Source organism: Paralichthys olivaceus, chromosome 13 (genome assembly GCF_024713975.1).
Source record: "Paralichthys olivaceus isolate ysfri-2021 chromosome 13, ASM2471397v2, whole genome shotgun sequence".
Lineage (NCBI taxonomy): Eukaryota > Metazoa > Chordata > Actinopteri > Pleuronectiformes > Paralichthyidae > Paralichthys > Paralichthys olivaceus.
In genome coordinates, this window is record NC_091105.1 from 22,488,512 (window position 1) to 22,513,501 (window position 24,990).

The window sequence follows — 24,990 nt, forward strand, 5'->3', positions numbered from 1 at the left end:
AATCGCTCAAATGAACTCCACATTGAAAAGAACCATCACATGTTACACATTAATTCACGTGAATTAATGACTCAATAATTTAACACTCACAGGAGCAAATATATCTGAATATTAATATGTGACTACAGTCTGTCAATAATACTTACACTATCAATTTAATTTATTTTAGTATATTTCATTTATATTCAATACATTTATACATTTTGCAATTTACACCCCCGCGTGGTTCGAAGGATTTATTGTGAATAAAGACAGCACATTATTATTATTGTATTATTATTATTATTATATTTATTATTATTATGTTTCAGACTTCTTACCGCTTCACAGCCACGGAAAAATGTGTGGCAAAAACATTGATATTTCTTATGGACGAAATGTATCGTCTGTATCTAACCTGTGCGTTATCAGGGCTGGTTCACAGAGCGTGAACCAACGGCTCAATAAATTAACCTACTTTGTAGTGCACAAATAATTAAATAATGACTAATTGGGACCAAAAAAAACGAAATAAAATGTTGGTACAGGAACACACCACAACTTTACATGGAAGACGTGAGGGTTTAAAAATACTGAACATCTGACGAGTGAATAAAAACACATCATTTCTTCATATTTTTTAAATAGATTTATTAAAAAAACAACGACTTATTGGACAAGAGTTAAATATTGTCCTCATCACAGACAATATCACTTATAAACAAACGTATACAACACTTTTCCACTCAGATGTGAAATATCATACTTTACACGTCTTATAGCCTTTGACTGCAATCAATACATTTTCTCTCTCTAGAAATAATTCCTTAAATAAACTGGCTGCTGCTGCTTTAAGAACAACATGCCTGCGCCATGAAAGTGCAAATTGAAGTACAGTGTGTTTTTCAGCGAGGCGCAGGGAACACGAGATCTGCAAAGAAGTGCGGAAATCACTTCGATTATAATCATTGTTTTTGCGACTGATTTGTTGGAATGAGGTGCCCATTGCTGTTTTTAAAGTGCAACTAACAGTTTAGAGGGGGGCACGGGATATTTTTCATTATTTTTATTTGGGGGGGGGGGGGGGGGGGGGGGGGGGGGGGGGGGCTTTTCAAACTCATAGTTCCTTCCTCAGGGGGAGACATACAAAAAACAGATCTGGTAAATTTTTACACTGCAAAAATATATCTAACTTATAGGAAATCACTTTCAGCTCTCAAATTCAGCCTTGATTTTTTTATTTTTTTTTACCTGGATCATTGTTCTTATTGGTTTTAGAAGTGCCAGATTTATACAAGTAAATCAAGTTATGGTGATTTGCATTTAAAACAAACGAAAATGTCTGCAACACCACTGTCCGAGTTTTTCTTTTGAATTGGAGAAACATTACCTTGACTCAAAGGTCGCAGATTATTTTTTCTGAAGCAACCAGACTGTAAAAGTCTTTAGAGTTTCAGGTTGAAATTTGTTAGGGGCTTTTTTGTCAATTAGACCTGATGAAAAACAAAGAAATATATATTTGGAGGCCACGTGTCCACTATAATTAAATGTGGTCAATGTGGAGGTTTTGGTTGGATGTCGTAGCCTAATGTAAAACTGATTTGATACAAGACTAAATGACGCCATTTGAAGACAATGGGCAGACTCTGAAACCATCTCAGTCATTGTTTTTGCTGGACTCCTGGTCGCTCTGGTCGTCAGTGAAGCACACGTCCACGTCACTGTCATTGTCGCTCTTCTGCTCCGCGTCCTCGAACAGGCCGCCGGGTTTATTGTCGTCCAGTTTCTTCACCGTCTGTCCGGGGTGTCTGGACTTGACGTGCCTCTCCAGGTCCCGCCTCCGCACCAGCACCTTGCCGCAGAAGTCGCACCTGTACGGGGTGTTTCCCTCCGCGTGCAGGCGGATGTGCTTGTTCAGGTTGCTCGGGTCTCCAAAGGGCCTGAAGCACACTTTGCACTTGAGCGGTTTGTAACCTGTGTGAGTTCTCATGTGGATTTTCAGCCCGTATTTTCTCGAGTACAGTTTGCCGCAGTACAGACACAGGTGTCCCTTTTTCGGTTTGCCAGAACCGGCGTTGCTGGAGGCACCGGCCGGCATCGAGTCCAGCCGCGTCCGATTCTTCTCCGCCGCGATTTCGGACAGCTGTTGAGTGTGCATGGCGATCTCCCGGTCGATGTTGGTGATGGAGCCCAGGTCTTGACTCAACGAGGGCGCACCAAAGTAGGACATGGACTCCGGGTATTTGAGGAGGTTTCCGAAGTGGAATTTCAGAGGATAGTACGGTGAACTGTACAGAAGCTCCCCGTTATAGACAGTGAAGGGCATCAGTGGGATGTTACAGTCTCCACCATAAGTCTTAACGCCATCAAAGTGGGGGAGGGAGAACCGTTCAAAGTGGAGTCCAGGGGGCACCTGGGGGTAACGGGAGGGGGACAGGCCGGAGTGCATCCGACTCTCCACGTGCTTAAAAGCCGAGGTCTCCTCCATGTGAGGCAGCAGCGGGAAAGCCCGGAGAGCGTTTGTGCATGGCACCATTGGGGATGTGGTGTCCATAATTGCAGGTGCGCATTTTGGAGGATGGCTGCCTCCTCCGTTCAGAGTCTCGCCCACATTCCGGATTGGTTTCATGTTACCAATGAGTTTGTTGAATCCCATACCACTCAGCTTCCCGTTGGCGTCCTCTCTGGAGGCGTCAGCACCCGGGACTTTGGAGACCCCGGTCGGCTTGAAGGCAGAGCGCACACCCGGGTGGAAGCCCATGCTGCTGAGCACGGAGGATGTGGCGCCCAGGCTGAGAAGCTGCCCCTGGTTCCTGGCTGCGGTGACGCTCATGTCGAGGGCCCGGTCCTGTTCCTCGGTGCTGCTTTTCTTTGACAGTCCCGATTTGATTAGAAATGACGTGGAGGACACCGCCCGTCTCCCAGAGTCTGGGATGGAGGAGTTGTTGTGATTGGTCCTGGGAGAGATGGAGGTGTTGGGGATGTCTCCAGACTTTGGTGACCTACTGAATGTCTCGGTGCCTCTTGCCTGCTCGCTGCTCACAAACCCCCGCCCGTTGCTCAGTGCGCAGTGGAAGTGAACGTGGGCCTTCAGTGTGTTCGGGTATTTGAAAATTCTCCAGCAGTACCAGCAGATGTAACGCTCCTCACCTGTAGACAACAAGCATGACATTATTAATGAGACGGACGCGGATCATTACCTGACACAACACAGCGTGAAACACGTTATTATGCCTTCTAATGATATGACAGTTAACAGAATATGTCCATGCGTAAAAACACCACATCCGTGCGTAAAATGAAAATAACAGGTTTGGCAACCTGTAGAGACACGACCATAACCACACACAAGCACAGTGAGATAATGTATATTATGATTTGGTTCTATACAAATAAAATTGAAATAAATTTAATTCAAATATTTCATTTACTTTTGCAGCGATTTGGAGTGAAAATCGAGTTACGTATTGTCACATTTGTTCGATTTTCCTTGAATTTTTTTATTTTTTATATTTAGTATGTAATATAATAATTATTTGATATTCATATTAGTTACGTCTGCACTTCAACTGATTCTTAAGGCCTGATACGATGCGATCCCTAAGATCTGGTGCCAAATGGTAATAGCGGGGAGCCATCTTAATGGCCCCCAGGCGAGTACTCCGAGGTTAATACAGATGTAATGATTTTGTAATCCTCATACGGACCATTGTTTATGGCGCCATCAAAAGAGCAAACGCCCTGCCCAATCTGGCGTTCCGAAACCGATGCATTGAATGCGGGACTTTCCCCTCTCATGTGCTCTTTCCCGTGGAAGTGACAGCAGCTGTTGCTTGAAATCGCAAGTCTCCAGAAACAATGGTGCCGGCCCATCTGTTGACGCCTAATAATGGGAAGCGAGCGTATGTCCATGAGCGCACACGGTGCGTCGGGCCGGAGAGTCAGGCCAATATACACCCCACATAAAAGTTAGCATTCATTAGGCCACAATACCTTAACGCACCCACCTAATTCACCGTGAAGCACTTGTTCTCGAATTTATTTGCTTTTTGACTTCATGAATATTAATGACGCGGTGGCATTTGTTAACCTACGTCCCTTGAATCACCAGACTCCTCTTCCTCCACCGCCCTCCCTCAGACACGTCCATTTTTGGCTTTAATTGCTTTTTTAAAAAACCCGTTTCAAGCATATTATTTTTTCAAACTCATTTACGTTTTGCTTTAATAGTTTGCTAATAACCATTCAGCAAGTAAAGACTCGATTCCTGCTCGATATCTGTCTTCTCTTGGAGGAATTCCCTGCAAAGTATCGGTTGATAATAATTTCTATTAACGGATTAGATCCTGCTGAGCTGGTTTGTTTTGCTAAGATTAGACACTAATCCCCAAGCGCAAATAGCAAATCCCCCAAATCATCGTTGCAGCCCAAACAAATAGATTAACAGTCCAAACAAAAACTCAGCCAACAAGAAATCACTCGGAGAAGCAGGAATCGTAGTAAATAATGCGGAGATTAGGCCTTATGTGTGCAATTTATATTTCAGGCCCTGGTGCCGTTAACATTCCTATCCTCTGCAGAACTAATCACCTCTCCTCCTTTCGTCTGGTTTACGGAATCTATGTTTTCCAACATAAAGTATATTGAAAAGGAGAAATGATGCTGGAGGAGAATGAGGAACAATAAACATCCAATTGATTTTTATATCTGAGCGATAAGAAGGGCCATTGCGGTTATTGGCAGATATTTAACTGTGCAGTGATGGAGCCTCAACATGTCGATGACACTGTCAGACCTGTAGCCTGTAGACATGACGGAAACAGACCAATTGAATTTAGTTTCTCTGAGTTATTATTATGCGTATTCGTATAATCATGATTACTATTAAAATAATCTACCTCCGCTAAAATTTAAAAAAATCAGAGTTCCTTATAATTCCAAGGCATTTTATTTCCCACCAGTGACCAAAAGCCGCTTGGTAAAAACTGGTCCTCTGGCATAAACAGTGTCATTTACCTTTCTCGTCGTGCGTGGGAGTGGCGGTGGTGGGGATGTCGTACCACTGGGCCAGAGCGTTGGAGTACCAAACACTGAGCTCTTCTCCTGCAGGGATTTCTCTCAGCACACGGTAGAAAATCTAAACAAATACATCAAATAGGCAAATGGAAGAGGATTAATTTAAAGCGTCTAAATAAATAGAAAAACAAGAAGAAGAATATTGACAAACAGATTTATGTGCGATTAGGGTAAAAAGTTCACCTGTCCACCAGGTAAATCCGACACAGCCTCCAGGTTTTGCTCTTGGCTATTCCTGGCGGCGCGGATGAATCCGATCCAGTCTGGCACAGGACAGCCCGACTCATCCACGAACTCTCCCCGCACCAAGCGGATCTAGAAACGAAACGGATGAGAGTGAGGTTTGCAACTGACCAAAGCAGAACAGGGATGAGGGGAAATATGAAACTTTTTCAGTTTTTATCTCAATCATTTATCAATTAATCCACCAATGTAAATGCATCTATTTCTTCATATTTGTGTCACTGAGCGAATCTCTGCCTCGGATAATGTGGATCTCTGAGGTACCTGGAGGTGCCGCGCGGCCACGCCTGACCAAAAGGCGCATAATGCGCCTCTTTATCCGCTCTGCTGATAATTTACTAAAGAGAATGACACACGGGCCTAATTGAGTTGATATGGGAAACGAATTTGAGGAGTGTCAGAGCGTTTCTAAACTGTTCAGGGACATTAAAGATCGAAGCGTGACATTTGACACAGAGATTGCACCTGATGATCGCCTGCAGCCCGGGGGCCACGCATTTAGACGCATCAATCACAAGCGCTGACAGCCTCAACAATAACAGGGCGCGGTTATAGCTGCGCGCATGGCAGCAAATTGTTTGTGTTTATTGTCTGTTTATGTGTAAAATAATGATAATAACTATGATAATGTGTCAGAAAGGTTGACTTATTTTTTAATTGTCGTATTTCTAAAAAAAAAAGTCAGGTCTGAAGACTTTTACTTTTAAATATTGTTCTGAAGACATTGACTCCAAATACGAAAGCAGCAACACGAACAACAATTGAATCGATTTGTACTTTTTATCCTTGTCGTTATTGTTTTTATTTGCTCAGCCCCGGGCAGCGGCCTCAGTGGCATCTTTCTGTGGCCGGTTTACATTAACATTAAACGGCTCATCGGGATAACAGGCCCGCCAGGCAGTGAAATGTGAGGCGGCAGACCCGGGTCGCCCATTAGGCCGGTTAAGTAGAAGCACAGACTGACAAGTCTGCCACTAATGGAGCTCAATTATTTCCAACATGACAGGCCAAAGCAATTAATAACCGAGGGCCCGATGGAGTTTGACAGTGCAGCTTTAAAAATCCCAAATTGTTTTAAATAATATTACACAACAGAGAGTTTAGACATGCCTATAGGGGGTTATATTTTTTGTAATCGGTGGAGTAAATTTTTGCAGATTAAACTTTTTACAATTTTCTTTTCGAAAATTCGAGTGTTTTGAAATAAACTATACGATAATGCGTATATTTTTATTTTACAATATGACAATGCAGCTCCTAATAAAATATCCAGTGCACCATGCCACTTTAAACAATATTTAATAAAAAAAAACACATGATCTGGGCCACAAAGTTAAAAAAAATGAGCAGCACAAATATGGAAAAACTTGAACCAATTCTTGAAAATGTCAGTGTATTTTTTTAACCTACCTTCTTCTTGGGTCCAATTTCCTTACGATCCGTCACGTACTTCCCCAGTTTGAAGATGCCCGGTACCGGTCCTATCCGGAGCCCGGCCGGGATGCTGCAGTCCGCAAACACACTGACGGTGGTGGACGCCCGGGTGGCTTGCATGGCGTGGGGTGAGATCAGAACCATGAAGACTGATGGAGACCGAGTGTGAGAGGGAGAGCGCTGCAGGGAAGGAGAGAGGGAGAGGAGGAGGAGAGAGAGACAGAGAGGAGGATGAGGACCGGTCGATATCCGTCCTCAAAGTGACGCGGTGGCGTTATGCTGCCCGGCTTTTCTAGTGATGGTGCAAGCAAGGTACCCCCTCCAACACACACACCCCCAACACACGCACGCACACACACACACCATACGCCAACCTCTCCAACTCCAGGATGCAAAGGGGGGTGGGGGGCCAGAGAGGTGATGCTGTGCTATGTTAGGTAGTTTGAGGGGGAGGTGGTCCAGAGTTTGACTGGATGGAGTGCGTGCGCATGTGTGTGCGTGTGTGTGTGAGTGTGAGAGAGTTGGGCTCTCCCTGCAGCTGTGAGGAGAGGGGAAACGGGCCGGCCCGGTCACATGGAGACTTTCCCTCACCCCGCCGCATAATGAATTGCTCCAAACCGGTCAAGAGACACAAAGGGCCAGGCGACCTTCCCATCCCCGAAATCCAATTTGTCAAGGGCAGAGAAAAGAGGGTGCACAATCAAAGGTCCAGAGCGACCATTAATCCTCAGCATGTGGCTTTGTCCTGCAGACAGTTCCGATATTTTCACTGACAAATCCACTGTATAATTTCTCCATAAATCCTCACCCCTTCCCATTCCCTCCTTTCAAGGCAGGTTTTTGGAAATGAGTGGCTACTTTAAATCTACTTGGCTGGCATTCTTTGGGGTTTTATATACTTCAAAGCGTCTTTATTCTCCCTCCTCTTTTTGTGTCCTTACGTTGACAAAAGGCGCAGGAAAGTTTAGAGGACTTGTTAACTCCTATTGACTCTCGGCGTGTGCCGGGTTGCGATCAGGCAGGTACTGAAAAGGCAGAACCACCAGTAGGAAGAAGAAGGAAGAGAAAAAAAAAACAACTAGAAATAACCAGCACCATCTTCCCAACGCGCGCGCACACACACACACTTGTGGTTTTCGTGTCTCGTCCTCCTCATTCAACACATGTTCATTCTGTTGTTTCATTGAAGGAAAAGGGGAAAAAATAATCTAAAAAAATATAAATCCATTTTGATATTTTGTTTTATAAATAAGTAATTTTACCTTAAGGTGTGAGATCATTTTAGTAAAAAATTAAATTCATAACTGTGAGGTGTTCACACTAAAATTAATGACCAGGAAAATTCGCAACGCAAGAAAAACAGGACGCTTTCCCCCTCATCGCAATGAATATCATATATATTATTAAAATGAAAATGTTAAAATAATTGGTGATATTAGAAACATTCAATATTATACGCAACTATTTCACTATATAAAGTCGCCGTCAAAGCGTTATTACATCACAGAGACATAAATACAGGAATACATATTGATTGACTGGCTTGATTGATTGATTTTGTAATAAAAACATGTACAATATATTGTGTCCTTCACCAAAGATTTTTATAACAGAGATTTTTTTGTGTGTGTTTGTAGTTTTGGGAAGGTTTCTCTGAAGGATACTTGAATCATTCAGTCAACCTGAAAATGTCTGAAAATATGTAGATATGTTTTCAAAGTGCTTAGAATCAAGAACATAATATAAAAAAATACATAAGGACACTCAAATGCCACAACAGATATACATTTTCATATCCAGACTATCAGGCCCTATTATGGCACATAATATAATAATGAAATCCTTCACGGACTGACTGACTTGCTGGTTGCACAGGATATTGAGGGAAGTGGAGCCTTCAGCCTTTTTATGTGCAGCAGGTTGTTGAAAGTTGCAGCGAGAGACAGAACAAGAACATGTGGGCGATCAGTTCAGACCACGTTAACCTCTGACCTGACGTCCACGTGGAAATATGGAGAGGCTGTACCTGCACGCTGATTTATTTATCTATTTAAAGAATGCATCAAACAGGCAAAACAATAAATCACAATCTACAGCTGCGTTAACTTGGAGCGTCTGAACGGTTCAGGTGATACATGAATCTCTCTGCTCCCCACGCTCCTCCACACTCAGTCAAAGAGCCTGAGCGACACGCGAACAATCTCATCAATAGGCGCAAGGTTTGCACCCGGCTGTGCGGAGGGGTTATTTATTAACGCCTCGGCATTTGCGGCTGGTTCCCATCCACCCCTGCGCTGCTTTAAGAAACACTTCTCCACAGTGAAATTCATTATTCTCCGGAGAAGAAGGCGAAGACGTTTCCTTTCTGTTCGCGGAGGAGTCGCTGGGGGTGAGTCCCATCTCTCCACCTCCACCGCCTCCTCCCCGATCCACTGTGCGTAAAGTCAAAAGACGGTGTCAGAGTGAAAGCAGTGTTGGAAGCAAATGGGATGGAAAATTAAATGAAATTAAATGGCTTGACCGGCGGTATTGTCCCTCCTCCCTGCTAAAAAGAGAAAAGACATTAATTACATGGTCGGATCTTTACTCTGGGACAATATTGCGGAGTCAATCAACACGAATTCTGCAAGTGCGCTTCTCTTAAATGAACTCGGCGTCTCTTAATGAACTTAAATAACGACCTGAGAAGAATCACATGTGGGGAGAGAAGGGAGACGTTTTTATGGGCGGCTCTGCCTGACTCTTGCCAGCCTTTTCTTTTCTTTCCTTTTCTTTTTTTAGGGGAGGGGGGATTTTAACTGTCTAAACGGTGGGGCTCTGATTTAACTGGTTGGCCATTAGTGAGCCATGAATATAGAGGAACAACCTGTCTGCAAAGCAACGCGGTAAATACAGAGAGCAATGCCCCACCAGGGATCACCATTCATGCGCCCTGACTATACCTCAGGGGTGCCAAGGGTTCACCACCACCTCTCCTGGACTGGTTTCAATGGCCCCTCCATTTAGGACCCCTCCGAGCTCCGAAGAAAACACATTTTTTATGTCGACCCATAAACTTTGTTTGGCTCTATTCAAGAGAAGCCGCGAAATCATTGTCCCACTTAGCAATGTGGCCTATTTCTCACACATTCCCACGTCTCAGAAATGACCGTGTGTTTGTCTGCATCCATCTATTTCTCCACATGTGTAAGCCCGCACCTTCCGCGCCTCTCACACTCGTTTGGTCACACTTTCCTTCAATTCATAAAGAAGGAGAAAAAAGAAAAAGCTAAATCCTTGTGGGGTTTTTTTCTGTGCAGCCTGAACTCTGTCCGGCCAAAGAACCTGACTTTATTATCATATCTTATCAGATATAAACAGAAGGAAATTAATATTCAGACTGATCCGCTCATATTCTTTTTCTTCATCCGCTCTTGTAACCCGGCCTGGTGAATATCTGAGGTGTCTTACACTCTCTGAGAAACCTGGGGAAAGACGCAGGCTGCTCCGAGGCCAGACCAGCTGCTTTTGTGCGGGTGGGACATTTGCGACGCGTTTGAATAGTAATGATGCTTGTATGGGACTCCCACCAGATGACATGATTGGGATTTTAACCCAGACTAATATTCAAAATCGCATTAGAGAGGAGCCGAATAAACGGCACCTGATTCAACGCTGTTCATGCGTGATTTCATTCAAAATGCCTCCCCTCTCTCCCTCTCTCCCTCTCTCCTCCCCTCCTCAGAAAGGGGCTGCACTATTTCGGTATTCAAAGTCTCTGAAGTTTTTCGCCCAGCTCTTTTTATTTTCTTTCTCCAGGCCACATTTCCCTGCCTTAAAGTCACTTTGTCTCGCATGAGCAGACGCAGATAAAGGCGCGCCGAGTTGCGTGAATTGATATGTTTCGGTGTACCTTATAAATTCATACCTTTTCTCACTCGAGCGCCTCAGAAAGAAAGTGTCACTCAGGCCGATTCTCTCTGCTGCGCGGCGCATTTAGCAGCGGATCCATTTGAGGAGTTCATTCCTAGGCAAATGTATGCAGGCAGGGCCGCGGATGAATGGAGCAGCGTGTCAGCCGACCCTAATTGGGATTTAGCCACCCCAAAGCATGTGCACAAAGTGACAGAGGCGCAGAGTTTCAAAGAGAGTCCCAACTTTTGCCCTTCTTGGTGAATATGGGCAGCTCTTTCCCTCGGCTCCGAGTAAAACACCATTTTTCTTGCAGGATGAAGGTTAGTGACCCACTTGGCTGCGCGGTGTGTTCCTGCAAACTGAGTGTGAGGAAAACAAGTACGGTGGCAAAGAGCATGTTTGAAGACATGAAGGACTAACCTTGACTGGCCTGTATGTTTGAATAAGGTCAAACATCTAAACTGAAGTCGTGGTTATTTTCTTTTTTATTACTTTTCTTGTGGATTTTCTTTTAAATAGTAAAGAACGACCATTTTTTCTCACAGCAAATAATAATGTCAATAATTATACTGCTACTAATTTAATATAATATTTTGCTTATGATTCAAAATTAAAAAATGCATAACATTTGATGTATTGAAAATGTAATTTTGATGGTAAAATTTTGCCAAATCACTGCTTGTGTCTTATTCATGTATTTATTTTAATGAGAACGCTATACACTCATCCTTTCCTCCGGTGCATCCGTTTTTTTTAACTCTGAGCATGAAGCACCATGGAGAGCTCCATGTCGTATGTATACACACACACACACACACACACACACACACACACACACACCGACACACACACACACACACACACACCAACATGCCGACACACTCCCTCTCTGGGTAATTCTATTAAAAATCTATTCAGTTCCTTCACGTAGACCCAGTGTGCATTTATTTCCCTGAACTGAATCTTATACCTATACACAGGCTGATTCAGGATATATGTAGCTGTACGCTTGTTTCGGGTTGGACGCACATTATTAATTTGCTGTAACAAAATGTGATCTAATGATACGAGCGTCTCGCGGCTCCTCATTATTTCTCCGATTGACAGTCTCGGGTTCAGACTAATTGTCTCCCGCGTGTTCGGGTGGGATGAGCTTGTGGAAGTGATGTCCGGGAGAAATATTGATTATTTTATTACACTGTTATAAAAATTATTCACAATGTGGTGATGTGGCTATAAGATGCTGGTGGCTCCATGGAACGAGGTGAGCTTAATTATAACTCGTTTTATAGTTTTATCATTTACTTATTTAACAATGTGGAATTACACGTTTAGATGAATTAAAAACAACAAATATTCTTTATAGTTAGGATTTTAATGGCAAATGAAAACAGTTATTCAGTTTGCATTTCTTTTTGCTGGGAAATACAATACATTTTGATGCACATATTGTACATATAGATTGATGCTATTTATCAATCTCAAACTGGGATGGGCTGTTACAGCAGTAAGGTATCCCGCACACAGCACACTATACAAAATATAAAAATAGAAGAATACTTAAACTATGCATTTTTATATGAAATGTTCTAATTGTTAAATAAACATGTTCAGTTGTTTGTGAATAAAATGAACACCAAAATTGCTCCAGTGAACAAGAAACAATAATGTGTTTTTATTATCACTTTTCCATGTTCATTTCCATCTTCATTAAAAGAACAGCCCTTTAAGGTTCCACTATATTTAATGAAGAGGCCTTTCAATAAGGTCATTAAAAATTTATGTTTTTTGATTTTAAGTTTAGTCAGTTGTGTTCTATTGTAATTATAATGCTATTTCTGCCAGAATAAAACGGGTCATCTTCCTCTTCTCATATCTTTGTTGTGTTTTTGTTGGATTGGTGTGTTGCATGTTTCTGCTCTTAGCCCTTGAGCAGGACACTGAGAGTGTTTGGCATCTGCTGGCCAGATGCAGTCGCTCCCAATCAGCAGCGGGAGTAAAAGGTGTGGATGTGGATGGAATGAGGACAGAAAACGGCTGTGCTCCGTCAGTCCGCTGCAGAGCAGAATTTGACTGATGGATTCCTCAGGCCTCCAGAAAGTGTCAGGGCAACCGCCTTGACCCTCAGGTGACTCTGTCTCTCTCTCTATGTTTTGATTTCCTTATTTCTTTTTTCCACTCTTCTTCCATCCAAGCCAAAGCTATGAACAACAACATGATGTCTCTCTGCTGAGCAAACCTATACTTTTACATTTCATGTAACTACAGTGTTGGATAAAATGTAGTGACCTTATAGGCACCTCAGAGAAAAACCTAAAAGAGACATCAAATAAAAGAAAGACAAGGTAATTGAATGCTGATAGCTTTATTTGCAGTGGGAAGAAAACAGAGGGAGTGTGAGGCACACAAAAGTTTAGAGAGCATGTTGAGTGTTCTTAGGCATATTCAAACTCGGGGAAGGTTTAACTTTGAAGCAAAGGGTCAGTCATGGTCTTCTTGTCCAGGGCAAAGGTCGCAGGTCAGTGCCCAGACATGGCGTTTGGTCAGTGCAAAGCTCAGAGGGGCGTGGAGGTTTAAGGGTGAGAGGAGGTCACTGGGGAGTTTGGGTTGCTCACTCTTCGTCAGATTCATCGGCCACACCGCTGATGGTGTAGGTCTGTTCCTGGCGGTCTGTCTCAATTACGTCACCCTCTTTTTTCACTGTTCTGTTTGGGAGGAAAGAACAAAGAGAGGGTTGGACATCTAGGCAGGTGGACACTGGTCCTAACTCTGTCATGAAGGAGGTTAAGATTCTTGAAGTTGCTGCTTCTTAATCTGGGTTTAAATGCTACGATATACAAAGGCCCTGTTTAGGAGAACACAAATGACACCTGGTACCTTTACCTAATGAGCACTGTCCTTCTCTCCGTCAGCTCCACAGCCTGATCTGCATAGGCTTCACTGTTGCGGTCATATGCATCTGATCCATATCCCATCCCGGGTCCGCTGGTTTCACCCCCCCCTCCTCCACTCCTCCCACCAATGCCTGACAATGCAACATCCCCACCAACACTCTCAGTTCCTCCACTGCCTCCTGTTCCACTGCCCCTGTCTTTGCCTCCATTGCCTCCAATTCCTCCACCAGTTCCATCCCCTCTCCCTTCGCTTCCACTGAACCCCACGCCACCAGAACCTGCAGAGCCGCTACCTGGACCCATTCCAACACCGCCCACGCTGCTGTCCCCCATGCTCCCTGCGCTGAAGTTTCCTCCTAACCCAGTTCCCACTCCTCCAGCACCCAAACCTGCACCTCTAGGTCCAGTACCGTGCCCTGCAACACTAGAGCCACCACGGGCACCCAGTCCACCAGTACCCACACCGCCAGCACCAGCACCTGTACCTCCACCAGCAGCCCCAGCTCCCAATCCATGACCACCAATCTTGTTTGCCCCATCCGCCCTACCTCCAGTGCTCATTCTTCCACCTATACTTCCAGCAGTACTGCCTGAAATTGCACCCATGCCCCCTCCCATTCCTCCTACACTCCCCATGCCTCCTGCACTCGCACCAGCACCTCCTATCAGTCCACCACTTATTCCACCTGCTCCACCCATGCTCCCTCCACCAAAGCTCACCCCAGCACCAATAGCGTTCGTGGAACAGGCGGTCAGAGACAGCGTCTGCATCATACCAGCCAGCCTCAGGTCCTCTCCCTCAATCAATTTTCTGCAAGGAAAATACAAACGATGACAAAATTCAGACTAAGATGTATTCAAATATGTAGTAATAAGTCCGTTTTCAGGTTGCTATTCCTTTACCTGTAAGTTGTTATCTCAATCTCCAGAGACATCTTGATGTTCAGGAGGTCTTGGTATTCACGCAGGTGCAGCGCAATTTTCTCTTTTGTGGATTTCAGCTCCAGCTGCAGGGACTCAATCCGAGCCTATTAACAAAGCCATGTAATTACCTGAACCATCGTTGTGGCTTTGTGTCTGCATGCATGAAAGTGAAGCTGTGTGTTCATGACTGACTCAGGTGTGACCAGGTGAGCACCCTGCATCTGCGTCTACACTTACGTGCATGTCTTCTTGTTCCTTCCTGTATTTTTCTTGCAACTCTAGGATCTGAGCCTCAAGAGCTTCATTCTTGGTCCTCAGGTCATCCAAGTCACGTTCTTTGTTTTGGATCTGGAGATAGTTTAGCATTTTTTTGTTTATTAATAGCCATTCATTATTGATTCTCATTCAAAATGCATGTATAGGTTTTCACTTTTGACACCCACTTCCTTTTTGGCACCAGCCATTTCTTCTCTAAAGCTTCGAACCCTATCCACATGTCCCGTTGTCTTCTTTGTAAGATCTTCAAATTTGTTTTTATACCATGAATCCATTTCCTAGAAATGAAAGGGGAAACAATTCCATAGATTAACATAGAATAGAAGATTTCACTGAATACTCCACTGCTAAAGTGTAATTATTTTACCTGGAGATTTTTGGCTGCAATGTCATCATACTGGGTTTGGATTTGTTTCAGAGCAGCTGCCAGGTCAGGCATTGTGAATGCACTCTCAGCTGCAGCATGAGCTGAATAGATCTGTTTCATGAGCTCATCGATTTCCTGAAAAAAAAAAAAAAAATTTACCATCAAAATGAAAGGTAAACTAAATATGTACATCTTACGTAAAGATGTTATGCACCTGTTGATGAACACGTTTTAGGAATTCAATTTCAACTTCCAGTTGCTCCAGCTTCTTCTCCAAGGCAATGCGTGAGGAGGTGGCTTTGTCCACATCCTGAAGAACGCACACCATTATCATTACAACTTTAAATGAATATGGTAAAGACTAATTATAATTTCCTAATTAGATGCAACTTACTGGACGGAAGGTTTCAATGTCTATCTCAGCTTTCTTCCTCAGCTCCACTGCCTCCTCGTATTTGATTTTGATTGCCTCTAGCTGAGCAGCTGTGAACTCCTTCGAAGCCAAGGAAACATCCTGAAAACCAAAAAGCCATAAGTAATTTGCTCGGCCATGAGATTTGAAGGTGTGTGCATGGCTGTGTGAAAAATGCAGATCAGCCTTTTTTGCATGTCCTGTCTTTAAACCTGACCGTGGGTGTGTGTGTGTGTGTGTGTGTGTGTGTGTGTGTGTGTGTGTGTGTGTGAGACAGACAGATGTACTCCATGACACCGTAACATGCTGAGGCACTTCTCTATTTGCCTGCCAGAAATATGCCTGTTACCAGGTAAGGAACCTTGAAAACACCAAGTTGACGTCTTGTATCATTGCTTGGATGGGTCTAACGCAGATTAGTGAGGTGTAAAGCTCGCCAGAAGCAAAGAATTCAGTCTTTCTGCTTTTGAGCATCATACAACAAAGAGAGAAAGAAAAGAAACAATGTGCAGCTTGGATAATCCTGTCTCACCCGCTGAATCCTCATCTGCTCAGCAATCTTTTTCAGCTCCTTCAGCTGTTCCTCATACAGGAGGCGCAGACCTGTTGGCCTCTCAAAGCGGTTCTGGTAGGCCTCGATCTCGGCCTCCAGTAGTTGGTTCTGCTGCTCCAGTGATCGAACCTAAAAGTGCAGGAAAACCTCAGCTGAGGTATTTTAATTGGCCCAAACTAGACACTGTAATATGTATTCCTGTCTATGTGCTCACAGAGGTGAGAATAATGCCCTGATTGGAAAAATAGTGTGTGTAGCATGAATGCTTTTACCTTGTCAATGTATATAGCCAGTCGATCATTGAGGACTACCATCTCCTGTCTCTCACTTTTGCGTGTGCTGAGGAATTCCTGGTTTTCAGCTGCAGCCACATCCAGGTCCATGGCAGGCTCTCCGTTAGGCCCAACACACACCATGGCCCCTGCACTCACACTGACAACACACACCAATACACATGTAATGCAAAGCCACAGAACTCTAGTCTAAAGGAGGGGAAATGGCTTGAGGAAGTGGAACTTTCACAAACACTCTCTTTTTGCAACAAGCTCACCTTAGAAAATAATAAGTGTACAGCCTGCTCACAAACCTTAGTCCATAGGGGACTGCTCTGACCCAGCTTACCCTGCTCCAACTATGCGAGACCTGCGTGCAGCCGAGACGCTCCTTCTTCCCACTGACTCCACACGCATGCTGCCAGCCCCGGCTCTGCAGGAGTAGCCGGCGGAGGCATGACGGGCCTCTTTCCTCGTGGGGGATGGGCTCGACACCCTGACCTGATGGGAAAAGCTGCTGATGTCCTCAAAGTGACGGCGGTAGGATGAGATTCTCTCTGGGCTGCGGCTCATGATTGCGGCAGTGTTTCCTGTGTTTCCTCTGAAAGAAATAGCAGGTTTACTGCTCTCAACTGCTGCTCCAGCTTCCTGGTGTGCACTCTGATCGTCAGCCCGTTGTGAGGTTTTTATATCTCCTCAGCCCCCTTCTCTGTCTGAGACAGCCCATTGCATGAGCCAACACCTGTGGAATCTCGAACCTCTGCACCAATGCAAGCTTGACCTGCAGCTCAGATATCTGTCAGCAGCTTGTGAGGAGCAGATCTGGGCTGTGACAGTAGCTGATGGCATCAGTGGAGGGTCCACCTATTAGTCCTTCCGCAATATACAGACAATATATCAGTCTAACTCACAGCCAGTAAAGGTTTTGCCAGGATTATGGTACATGCACCACCTCAGTGTCCACCCCAGCACTGGGCGGCAGGCAGGCAGGGTCTGTTCAGTCATGGCAGCCAGTAGGTGCAGCACTGACGTGATCTGCTCTGATGGGATGAGGGACTTTAATTGAACGCTGAGCAGAGGCTGGAGGGTGACCTGATGAGGCTACGGCTGCTGCAGAGGAACAAAGGGCCCTGGCGAGATTTGACATAAATTAGTACTTATTAGTCTGGTCTGTTTTCGACATATTAAAACTGCAGCATGCAGGAAAAAGAAATTGGAATCAAGCGCTTCTGAGGGGAAAATATAGAGGCAGGAAAAAAAGGAGGAGGGGCGGCTGTAGTCTGGAGTTTACGGTTGACATGGCACAGTGATATGAGGGGAGAAAACAGTGGTCTTCATTGACACCTTCACTTGGTCGAGGGTCAGTAAACACTGTCACTGTCCTTAAAGTTTACTGTAAACATTAACCTTCCTAGAAAACCTAACTTTCAAGCTTCTTACACAGAGAAAAAAGAACAGAATGACCAAAATAAAGAATTCATAAAACCATCTTTAAGCCAGATGATAAATCATCAAATTCAACTTCTAAAAGGATTTTTCAAATGCATTGATCTTGTGAGCTCTGACTCGATGGATTATGTGAACATCTGTTCTTTTCCACTGACCTCAGATCTGGCAGCAGTGTGGGACGTTTTGGGAAAGTGGAGGAACATTTCATTCATGAACAATCTGACTCCTCTAAATCTTTTCATGTTGCAATCAACTAACATCACTCATCACTTGAGCATTTCACAATATTTATTATGTCTCACCTCAAATGTCAGCCTGACTTCCATATTTCGTTTTTACTTAACCTCTGTATATACAGAAAGCTAACAAAGAAATTCCAAAATCTTTTTAATACATACATGTTCTTCTGAGAGATAGTGCTTGAAGTGTCAATGTAATTTACATAGCACTTTTCCAGTTGTATCGTTGACTGAAGGCACTTTCAAGTCGCATGTTTACAGTGCTTCTACATAGATCACTTTTTCTATCACACACCATTCATACACTGTCGGAACAGCCATCGGGGGCAATTTGGGGTTCAGTATATTGCCCAAGGACACTTCGGGATGCAGGCTGGATGAGCTGGGGATCAAACCACCAACCTTTTGCATGGACAACCCTCTTTACCTCCTGAGTCTCAGCCATCCAAATATAGGGCATATGAAAATTCAATGCATTCAACCTGGTTTCATAGCTGAGGTCTCAGACCCCAAACAGAATTATTAATTTTCCATAGCTTCTGATTTGAAAAACTAATCATCAGATCATGTTATTTGTCATTCTGATAAAATAATAAAAAGGTCATCAAGTATACGGTGATAAGACTATGTAAAGAATATCCTTTGAAAAGAGTGTTCAAGAGGGTGCAGCTTAAAATGACCAGCAATAAAGGAAGCACAGACATGATGTATTAAGTCTTTCCCGCTGTAACAGGCCAGACAATAATGAGTAGTGAAAATGGTGTTTAATTGACTTATCTACTGTAGTAGTTAAATCGTGGGTGACTCCCTCGCCTGTGGGGAGAAAGCTGATAAATAGTCTAAGAGGAGAAATAGTATTAAAACTTCTGAGATAGATTATTTACTCATGCATCAAGAAAAGTTAATTTGAGGTCAGTCTTCCTTCTGAGATCCGTGATGGGCTTTGATATTTTTTAAATGTTGCCTAATCCGGTGATTTTATTTGTTTCATTTCTTTTTATACTTTCAGTTCAGTACTGGGATGTGTGTGTGTGTGTGCGTGTGTATGTGTGTGTGTGTGTGTTCCATGTACATGGTCTGCATTCTTCCCAGTTGAAAACAAACACATTCATTATCATGGATGACGAAGGAACCTGTTAATGTTCCATAGAGAGTCGGTGGCAAATTCATACTGAGAAAGCCTGGGTATTAGACATAACCCTTCAATACTGTAGATCATCATGGTCGCAGCAGCTGTCACCTCAGCCAGCCTGTGGATAATTATGTCACAAATCATCAAAGTCAGTGTCCTCTCCTGTCTTTTTAAACATTTTAATTAGTTTTGTGGTACATGGTGGTACATGAGGATTCAGAGAATACAAGGTGTATTTCTATACTACAGAGTTAACCCCATTACATAGAGAGAGAAAACTAGGACACACAGAAAGCACATACCTACAGTTTGACAAAGCCCAACAGTCCACTTGTTAAACAAGACATTTTTGTCATAAATATTCATGAATTATTCCCTGAGAAATCATGGAAAATGTTGAAAAACTCATGATGTTAAAGAAAGCGCAAAAATAAATGGATCTGCCCCCTGACCCTGCAAACCAAAATTGTATGGCTTCTTCCCCAGGCCATGCTGTATCCTTCCAGCAAATATAATGGAAATATATCCACTAGCTTTTATGTATTCCTGCTTACACAAAAACAAACGAACAGGGATGAAAACAGCCTCCATGGTGGAGTTAATGAATAAGTCTGGAATGAAACAAAGGAGAAGAGAGAACACATGGCATATATATCCTCATGCATCACAGAATCCCAGTCGTAGCAAATTCATGATCATTTAGGCTTATCTTAACTTTTAGTATAAACCCAGAACCCCTTCTTCCTGATCACCACTTATTCTACTCTACTAGCATACATTCACAAGATACTTAAAAAAGTTGTGGAGACATTGTTGTCTTCTGCTGTCAACAGACCATTATTCTACCGACACCAATAACAGAAAATAACATGAATATAGACATGCAGGCTCATATTTCAGTTTTAAATATCCAACAAATATTATTGTTTTATAACTTCAATAACTTTTTTTTATCCACATAATCAAAAATGTGAATTATACTTACAAACTGCAAAATAAATCACACACTTAATGTTAATGGTAATCAAAACTATAACTTTATTTATTGAATGATGCTGGCAACAACTACACAGACAGTCGAGCAACACACTATTTTATATTTACAAATATGTAATGGGAGGCTCATTCACCCACAATCATACACAGGTAAGCAGTCATTTGCATAGTTATTCTGAAAATAAACACTTAAGCACATTTTTTACATGGTCTGATTATAATTGTGCTGATTATTACAGTCACTGCCCAAATGGTCCTGTTCAGACCTGGTTTTAACATCAGCCCTCAGAGATGCAGTCACAAGTAGACAGTGTTAAATTTGTCTGTTCACACCTGGCACTAACGTGTGTCCTGAATGTGTCTCCTGTGACCAACTGTGGTTGAATCTCACTTCTCTTCTCTAAATGCAAATAATCAAGTACGACGTTTGTGTTTGCGAAGACCGAGGTATATTGTTTTTACAGTTCGATCAGTCATCTTGTGGTGGTCAGTTTTGATATTGTGTTGGTGGCTACAAACAAATCGACACATGGACAACTAAGAAGTGTAAAAATATATTTAAACTGTTGCAACATTCATTCGTATGTGGCCACATGCATCCCAAGTGTGTTCACTCACACTTGTACTTAGCGCTGAACAATTGTGATCACACAACATATTTACAAGAAAATTCAAATCATTTTTCTACCACTGTTGAAATGATTATTGCTGATGTGTGTCGAGTCCTCTGTTTTCACTCTTGAGGAGAACAACTAACATCTCAGGCTCTTAAATTAACAAGACAGTGGATGAACTTCTGACTCAAGTTTGATGTCAGATAAATTAAAAAACAGATTCATATGCTTTATGTCTTCATTTAACCCTGGATCAGTTGTGTTGCTCATTTGACGCCCAGTCTTTCCATCCACCCGGGTAATGATGAATGCTGAAATGAAGAAAAACAAAACAGGAAATAGATTGAACTGTTGGGAAATAACCTCAAACTGCTGTCTCATGATAAAATATAAGTCAGTCAATGAGTGAGAAAGTCTAACAAAGTCAGCCATAAACGTATACTGATACTCTAACCTTTACCCAGACCCACACTTACTGTACACGACTACAATAATTCAATAAGTGGTGGACTTTGAGTTGAGGTGAGAATGAGTGATTTCTGACAAACATATGTCAAGGAGAAATGTCTCACTCTTTGTATCCCAGCGACACAGCTGCCTTGACTGCCTTCTCGCTCCGAATCCCTGCCAGGCAGGTGAACACGATGTTGTCTGTCTGCTCGGGCATTTCACCACCATACTTTTCTCTGAAATCTTCCGGACCAAGCTGGAGGGCGGTGTTCACCTGTCCCACTGCGATGACAAAGAGGCACAGGTCAAAGTGGTCCAGATGTGTTGTTAGGGTTTGAATATCTACATACTAATTCCACAAATGTCTGTCTTTCTGTCTGTCTGTTTGACTCTATGTGGAGCGAATATCTTGCCAACTTCAGCGAAGTTGGGTCTGAAGATTGTGTTTACTGCTTCAATAGTTCTGAAATAGCTGACATGTAATGAATGAAAAAATAGCACCAGTAAAGTAAATCATTTAAAACTTAAAAGATGTGAACAGTAATACAGCAAATTCAGTTTCTTTTCATTAAAAACATCATTGCAGATAAACCAGGTATGATTAACACAAAGTTTTCTAACTTCACTCTGCACCAAAGACTGTTTATAAAAAGCTCTGCATGCAAACAATAAAAAGTGACAGTGCATTGCAGAAACTGTCTGAGGAGGACTCACTAATGACAGGGAATAATTCTGAAATCGACTCCAGAGCATTAACACAGACCAAGATAACAGTCCATTCCAAACAGGCAGGTTTAGAACAGGCACTGCACTAGTTATTTCCATTTGCAACTGAAAATAAAATGTAGAGAATTTTGCTTTTAAATAAACATTCTGCAATAAAGGCCATGGTCTGTTACAGACCTGTAGAGGCTAATCAATGCATTATAAGACAGACTTTATGAGTGAAGACACTCCCAGATGTGATCATGACCTGCAGAAAACACAAAAGATGGGATAAAGCAATTCCAATACAACCATTAGTGTACTTTAGTTGGATAACCACTCACAGGGGATGTTAATGGCCCCGGGGATGAAGCCGTACTCTCTGAGCTCCCAGGGCTCCCTGACATCTATAACCACAGCTTCGCTGCTGGCCAGGAGCTGCTTCAGCTGCTTGTATGTCACATCTGTGCTTGGTGGCGCTGAAGTGAAGGCCCTGCACAGAAGCAACGCTTTGTCTGGAAGCAAAACAAGCAAAACATGTGACCTGTGCTAATATGTAAATGATAAGATAAGATGAGCTACAGCAGCAAATAAGACAAAGTCAATATATAGACATCAGTTAAACTAATAAATAAGTAAAAATGCAATTTAAACGCAAGGAAATATAAGGAGTATTAAGAGTAACAGTGTTTACAGTGTTAGCAGGACATATACAGAGAAACAGGACTGCACATTAGTCATTGACTTCTACAGATAGAGACGAGGGTTGTTATGTGAAATATTATGAAACGTGGTAGTGAGCAGACACTCATGTGGGCGGTGGACAAGCAGACAAATGGACACAGCTCCAAATGTGTGGGTGAAACTCACTTGTGCAGCCGGGCTGAGTGTGATCGAGGCTGGACACAGAGCTCCGTCCCCCCGGGACAGAAGCACCGGGCTGGACGGTTCTCCGCCACAGCAGCCGCGGGACCGCTCCTGTGAACCTCCAGCACCTTCTGAGAGCCATGTCCGCTGACTTTACCCTCTGTACCTACACTGGATCAACATGGAGCCACAGCGTCACAATGGTGCAGGGTGGCAGAGTCACTCTGGTCAGGTTCACCCTCTCACTGCGGACATGCGCCTGCGCCGCAGTACGGATCCCTGGAAGGACAAAAATAGTCCGCAGCTCGTCATCGTCCCATCGCTCCATAGGTCAGAGGATCATCAACGTAAATAAACAGCACGAGCTCGAAGCTGCTCACGTTCATGTGGCTCAGTGTTATTAGATCCTATCTGATGCCTTCCAGGTCGTGGAAAATGACAACACAATGATAACCACACATGTGACATGTACCCACTTCACCAGCTTCTTTGAAATCTTTTCTTGAAGCCTTTCTCTCTTTGAAAGCCTTTGGCAATGTCTGATTTGCATCTATACTGTTTTAGTTTATTTCTGTTTTAGTTTTTCACTACTTTATAGTATTGTTGCTGTAGAAAAGCGCTATATAGAAATAAAGTTTATTATTACTATTATTAGAATGTTATTATTATATTATTACATAAAGTATGTCCGCATCTGGTCAGATTAATTTTAGAGAGTAATTCATGCTGCCATGCTGATCTCATTATATTAACCCTTAATCTTAAACTGAGTTATATTTGTTTGATCGTAAAACACCACAGGAATGAATTTGAAAGAGACCACTCATTTTATATTAAAATAAAAACGCTTGAAGCAACACCTCATTACATAATTCAGGTTCTTCTTAGAGTCCAACTTTCCATTTTTATTCCTACGTGAATTAAATATCCCAACAAACCGATCACACGTTTTCCAAACGAGCTCCTGAACGCAGCCCCGTGATGTTTCGCCTCCTCCAGTTTCGGGCCACCGTCCCTGAACGCAGCACTGGGCCTAACCGAGCCGCCGTAGTGCGTCACATGTTGACTTGTGTTGCTAGTCGATGCTACCACACGAGGAGTTATTGAGACACCGCTCAGCTGTTGACGGAACTGTCCCACGAAATGTCTCCATGTCTCCGTGTGCTGTTGGACAAACACACCCTATGATGTTTCATTTATTCTGCTAATGCAGCTAGCCTGTTTGCTGGGCAGAGTTGACATCTCACTGTTGGCTTCAGGTTAGCTAACACAGTCAACATAGGAGCTGCAATTAAGAGGTGAGTCCACACCGCCTTCTCCTCGATTCTGAGTATGGAGACAACATTTCGACATTTGAAGTTATTTAGATGTTGTTAGATGAACAACTTTTATATCCATCTAAACCCGACGCTCTGGTCTAATTGAGGCCTCTTAATCGTATTATTGTCCAATACCCGGTAGTTAACCTTAATATAGTAACACGTGTAATCTGAGGTATAAGTATTTACACAGTCAGATATTTATTGATTTGGCTCAATAGTCCTGTACGGTGATATTGAAATGATAATCTGAGTGGGATTAATAACTAGCAGCTCTACTGATCCTGAAGGGTCGTCACGTCTTATATCAGGTAAACAATGTAGAAATGGCCTCAAACATGAAACCCACATTGAAGACTAAGCCTCAGGAATAATAATCATTTGAATTCACTAAGGTTTGGTCATGTCCGTCCACCTGTGGATGTGTTACTGAAGGTTTGTTGTTGAGGTACAGCAGAAATGTGTCACTGTACAAACACTGAAGAGCTGCGTTGTGTTGCTGGTTACCTGCAACAATAAGCAACATGTAAACGCACTTATTGGAAGTCGCTTTGGATAAAAGTGTCAGCTAACAGGAAGACGGAGACACGTTTAAGTATCACTGTTCAAACACGGTCACGTTGTTTCATTTTGTGTTGTAACACTGGTTTGTCCTCTGTGTTCACCTCCAGAGCTCCAGATGCGGCTAAAGGACCCTTTCTCTTTGAAAGCCGCCGATATGACTAAGCGGACAAATAAGCCGAGGAAGCCTCGAGACGAAGAGTCGTCAGATGAAGTCAGTGGTAGGTCACTGAAGCAGTGCTGGACACCAGGCTGTTAAAGTTAGGGCCGTGAGTTTTCATGTGCATAGTAAATGGGATCAACTCTTATGTTCTTAGTAAGATCTGTGCTCTTT

The 24,990-nt window shown here is 43.1% G+C and overlaps 4 protein-coding genes across 6 annotated transcripts in view; 1 reads left to right on the top strand and 3 right to left on the bottom strand.

The window, feature by feature from the left end:
• Positions 1-613: 613 nt before the first annotated feature.
• On the bottom strand, positions 614-7,069 carry prdm13 (PR domain containing 13). The gene is made up of 4 exons (XM_020091217.2): positions 6,709-7,069; positions 5,239-5,370; positions 4,996-5,116; positions 614-3,129 (listed from the first exon to the last, which is right to left on the bottom strand). Exons 1-4 carry the CDS (start codon positions 6,874-6,876, stop codon positions 1,637-1,639), a joined length of 1,914 nt encoding a protein of 637 aa, XP_019946776.1. The 5' UTR covers positions 6,877-7,069; the 3' UTR covers positions 614-1,636.
• A 5,906-nt stretch (positions 7,070-12,975) lies between these two features.
• Positions 12,976-16,995, bottom strand: LOC109632002 (desmin). 2 transcript variants are annotated; one of them, XM_020091095.2, is made up of 11 exons: positions 16,674-16,992; positions 16,325-16,484; positions 16,032-16,181; positions 15,482-15,601; positions 15,302-15,397; positions 15,088-15,222; positions 14,888-14,998; positions 14,682-14,792; positions 14,424-14,548; positions 14,241-14,331; positions 12,976-13,331 (listed from the first exon to the last, which is right to left on the bottom strand). In XM_020091095.2, exons 1-11 carry the CDS (start codon positions 16,895-16,897, stop codon positions 13,311-13,313), a joined length of 1,344 nt encoding a protein of 447 aa, XP_019946654.1. In that variant the 5' UTR covers positions 16,898-16,992; the 3' UTR covers positions 12,976-13,310. The 2 variants fall into 2 exon arrangements, with proteins under 2 accessions (XP_019946654.1, XP_019946653.2); XM_020091094.2 differs by having other exon boundaries at positions 13,093-13,331; positions 13,510-14,331; positions 16,674-16,995.
• Positions 16,996-20,158: 3,163 nt separating this feature from the next.
• Positions 20,159-23,060, bottom strand: tstd3 (thiosulfate sulfurtransferase like domain containing 3). Its single transcript, XM_020091054.2, has 4 exons — positions 22,780-23,060; positions 22,254-22,424; positions 21,327-21,486; positions 20,159-21,065 (listed from the first exon to the last, which is right to left on the bottom strand). The coding sequence occupies exons 1-4, from the start codon at positions 22,916-22,918 to the stop codon at positions 21,008-21,010; spliced, it is 528 nt and encodes a 175-aa protein (XP_019946613.1). The 5' UTR covers positions 22,919-23,060; the 3' UTR covers positions 20,159-21,007.
• Positions 23,061-23,799: 739 nt separating this feature from the next.
• usp45 (ubiquitin specific peptidase 45) overlaps positions 23,800-24,990 on the top strand; it is a 36,805-nt gene continuing 35,614 nt past the window's right edge. Inside the window, exons 1-2 of one of the 2 annotated variants that reach the window (XM_020091360.2) lie at positions 23,800-24,074; positions 24,767-24,877. In XM_020091360.2, coding sequence (XP_019946919.2) covers positions 24,775-24,877 — 103 coding nt within the window. In that variant the 5' untranslated portion in view covers positions 23,800-24,074; positions 24,767-24,774. The remainder of the gene's footprint in view (positions 24,075-24,766; positions 24,878-24,990) is intronic. The other variant, XM_020091361.2, reaches the window with a different exon arrangement.

Excerpts from the sequence above, each read along its gene's own strand:
- prdm13 (XM_020091217.2), bottom strand. The coding sequence starts at position 6,876 with ATGGTTCTGATCTCACCCCACGCCATGCAAGCCACCCGGGCGTCCACC. Across the intron at positions 5,117-5,238 it reads CGGATTTACCTGGTGGACAG|ATTTTCTACCGTGTGCTGAG; the intron begins GTGAACTTTTTA and ends GTATTTGTTTAG. Across the intron at positions 3,130-4,995 it reads TCCCACGCACGACGAGAAAG|GTGAGGAGCGTTACATCTGC; the intron begins GTAAATGACACT and ends TGTTGTCTACAG.
- LOC109632002 (XM_020091094.2), bottom strand. The coding sequence starts at position 16,897 with ATGAGCCGCAGCCCAGAGAGAATCTCATCCTACCGCCGTCACTTTGAG. Across the intron at positions 16,182-16,324 it reads TGGCTATATACATTGACAAG|GTTCGATCACTGGAGCAGCA; the intron begins GTAAAAGCATTC and ends CTGCACTTTTAG. Across the intron at positions 14,793-14,887 it reads TGGCTGGTGCCAAAAAGGAA|ATCCAAAACAAAGAACGTGA; the intron begins GTGGGTGTCAAA and ends AACTATCTCCAG.
- tstd3 (XM_020091054.2), bottom strand. The coding sequence starts at position 22,918 with ATGGCTCTCAGAAGGTGCTGGAGGTTCACAGGAGCGGTCCCGCGGCTG. Across the intron at positions 22,425-22,779 it reads CACTCAGCCCGGCTGCACAA|ACAAAGCGTTGCTTCTGTGC; the intron begins GTGAGTTTCACC and ends TTTTGCTTCCAG. Across the intron at positions 21,487-22,253 it reads CGGGGCCATTAACATCCCCT|TGGGACAGGTGAACACCGCC; the intron begins GTGAGTGGTTAT and ends TTGTCATCGCAG.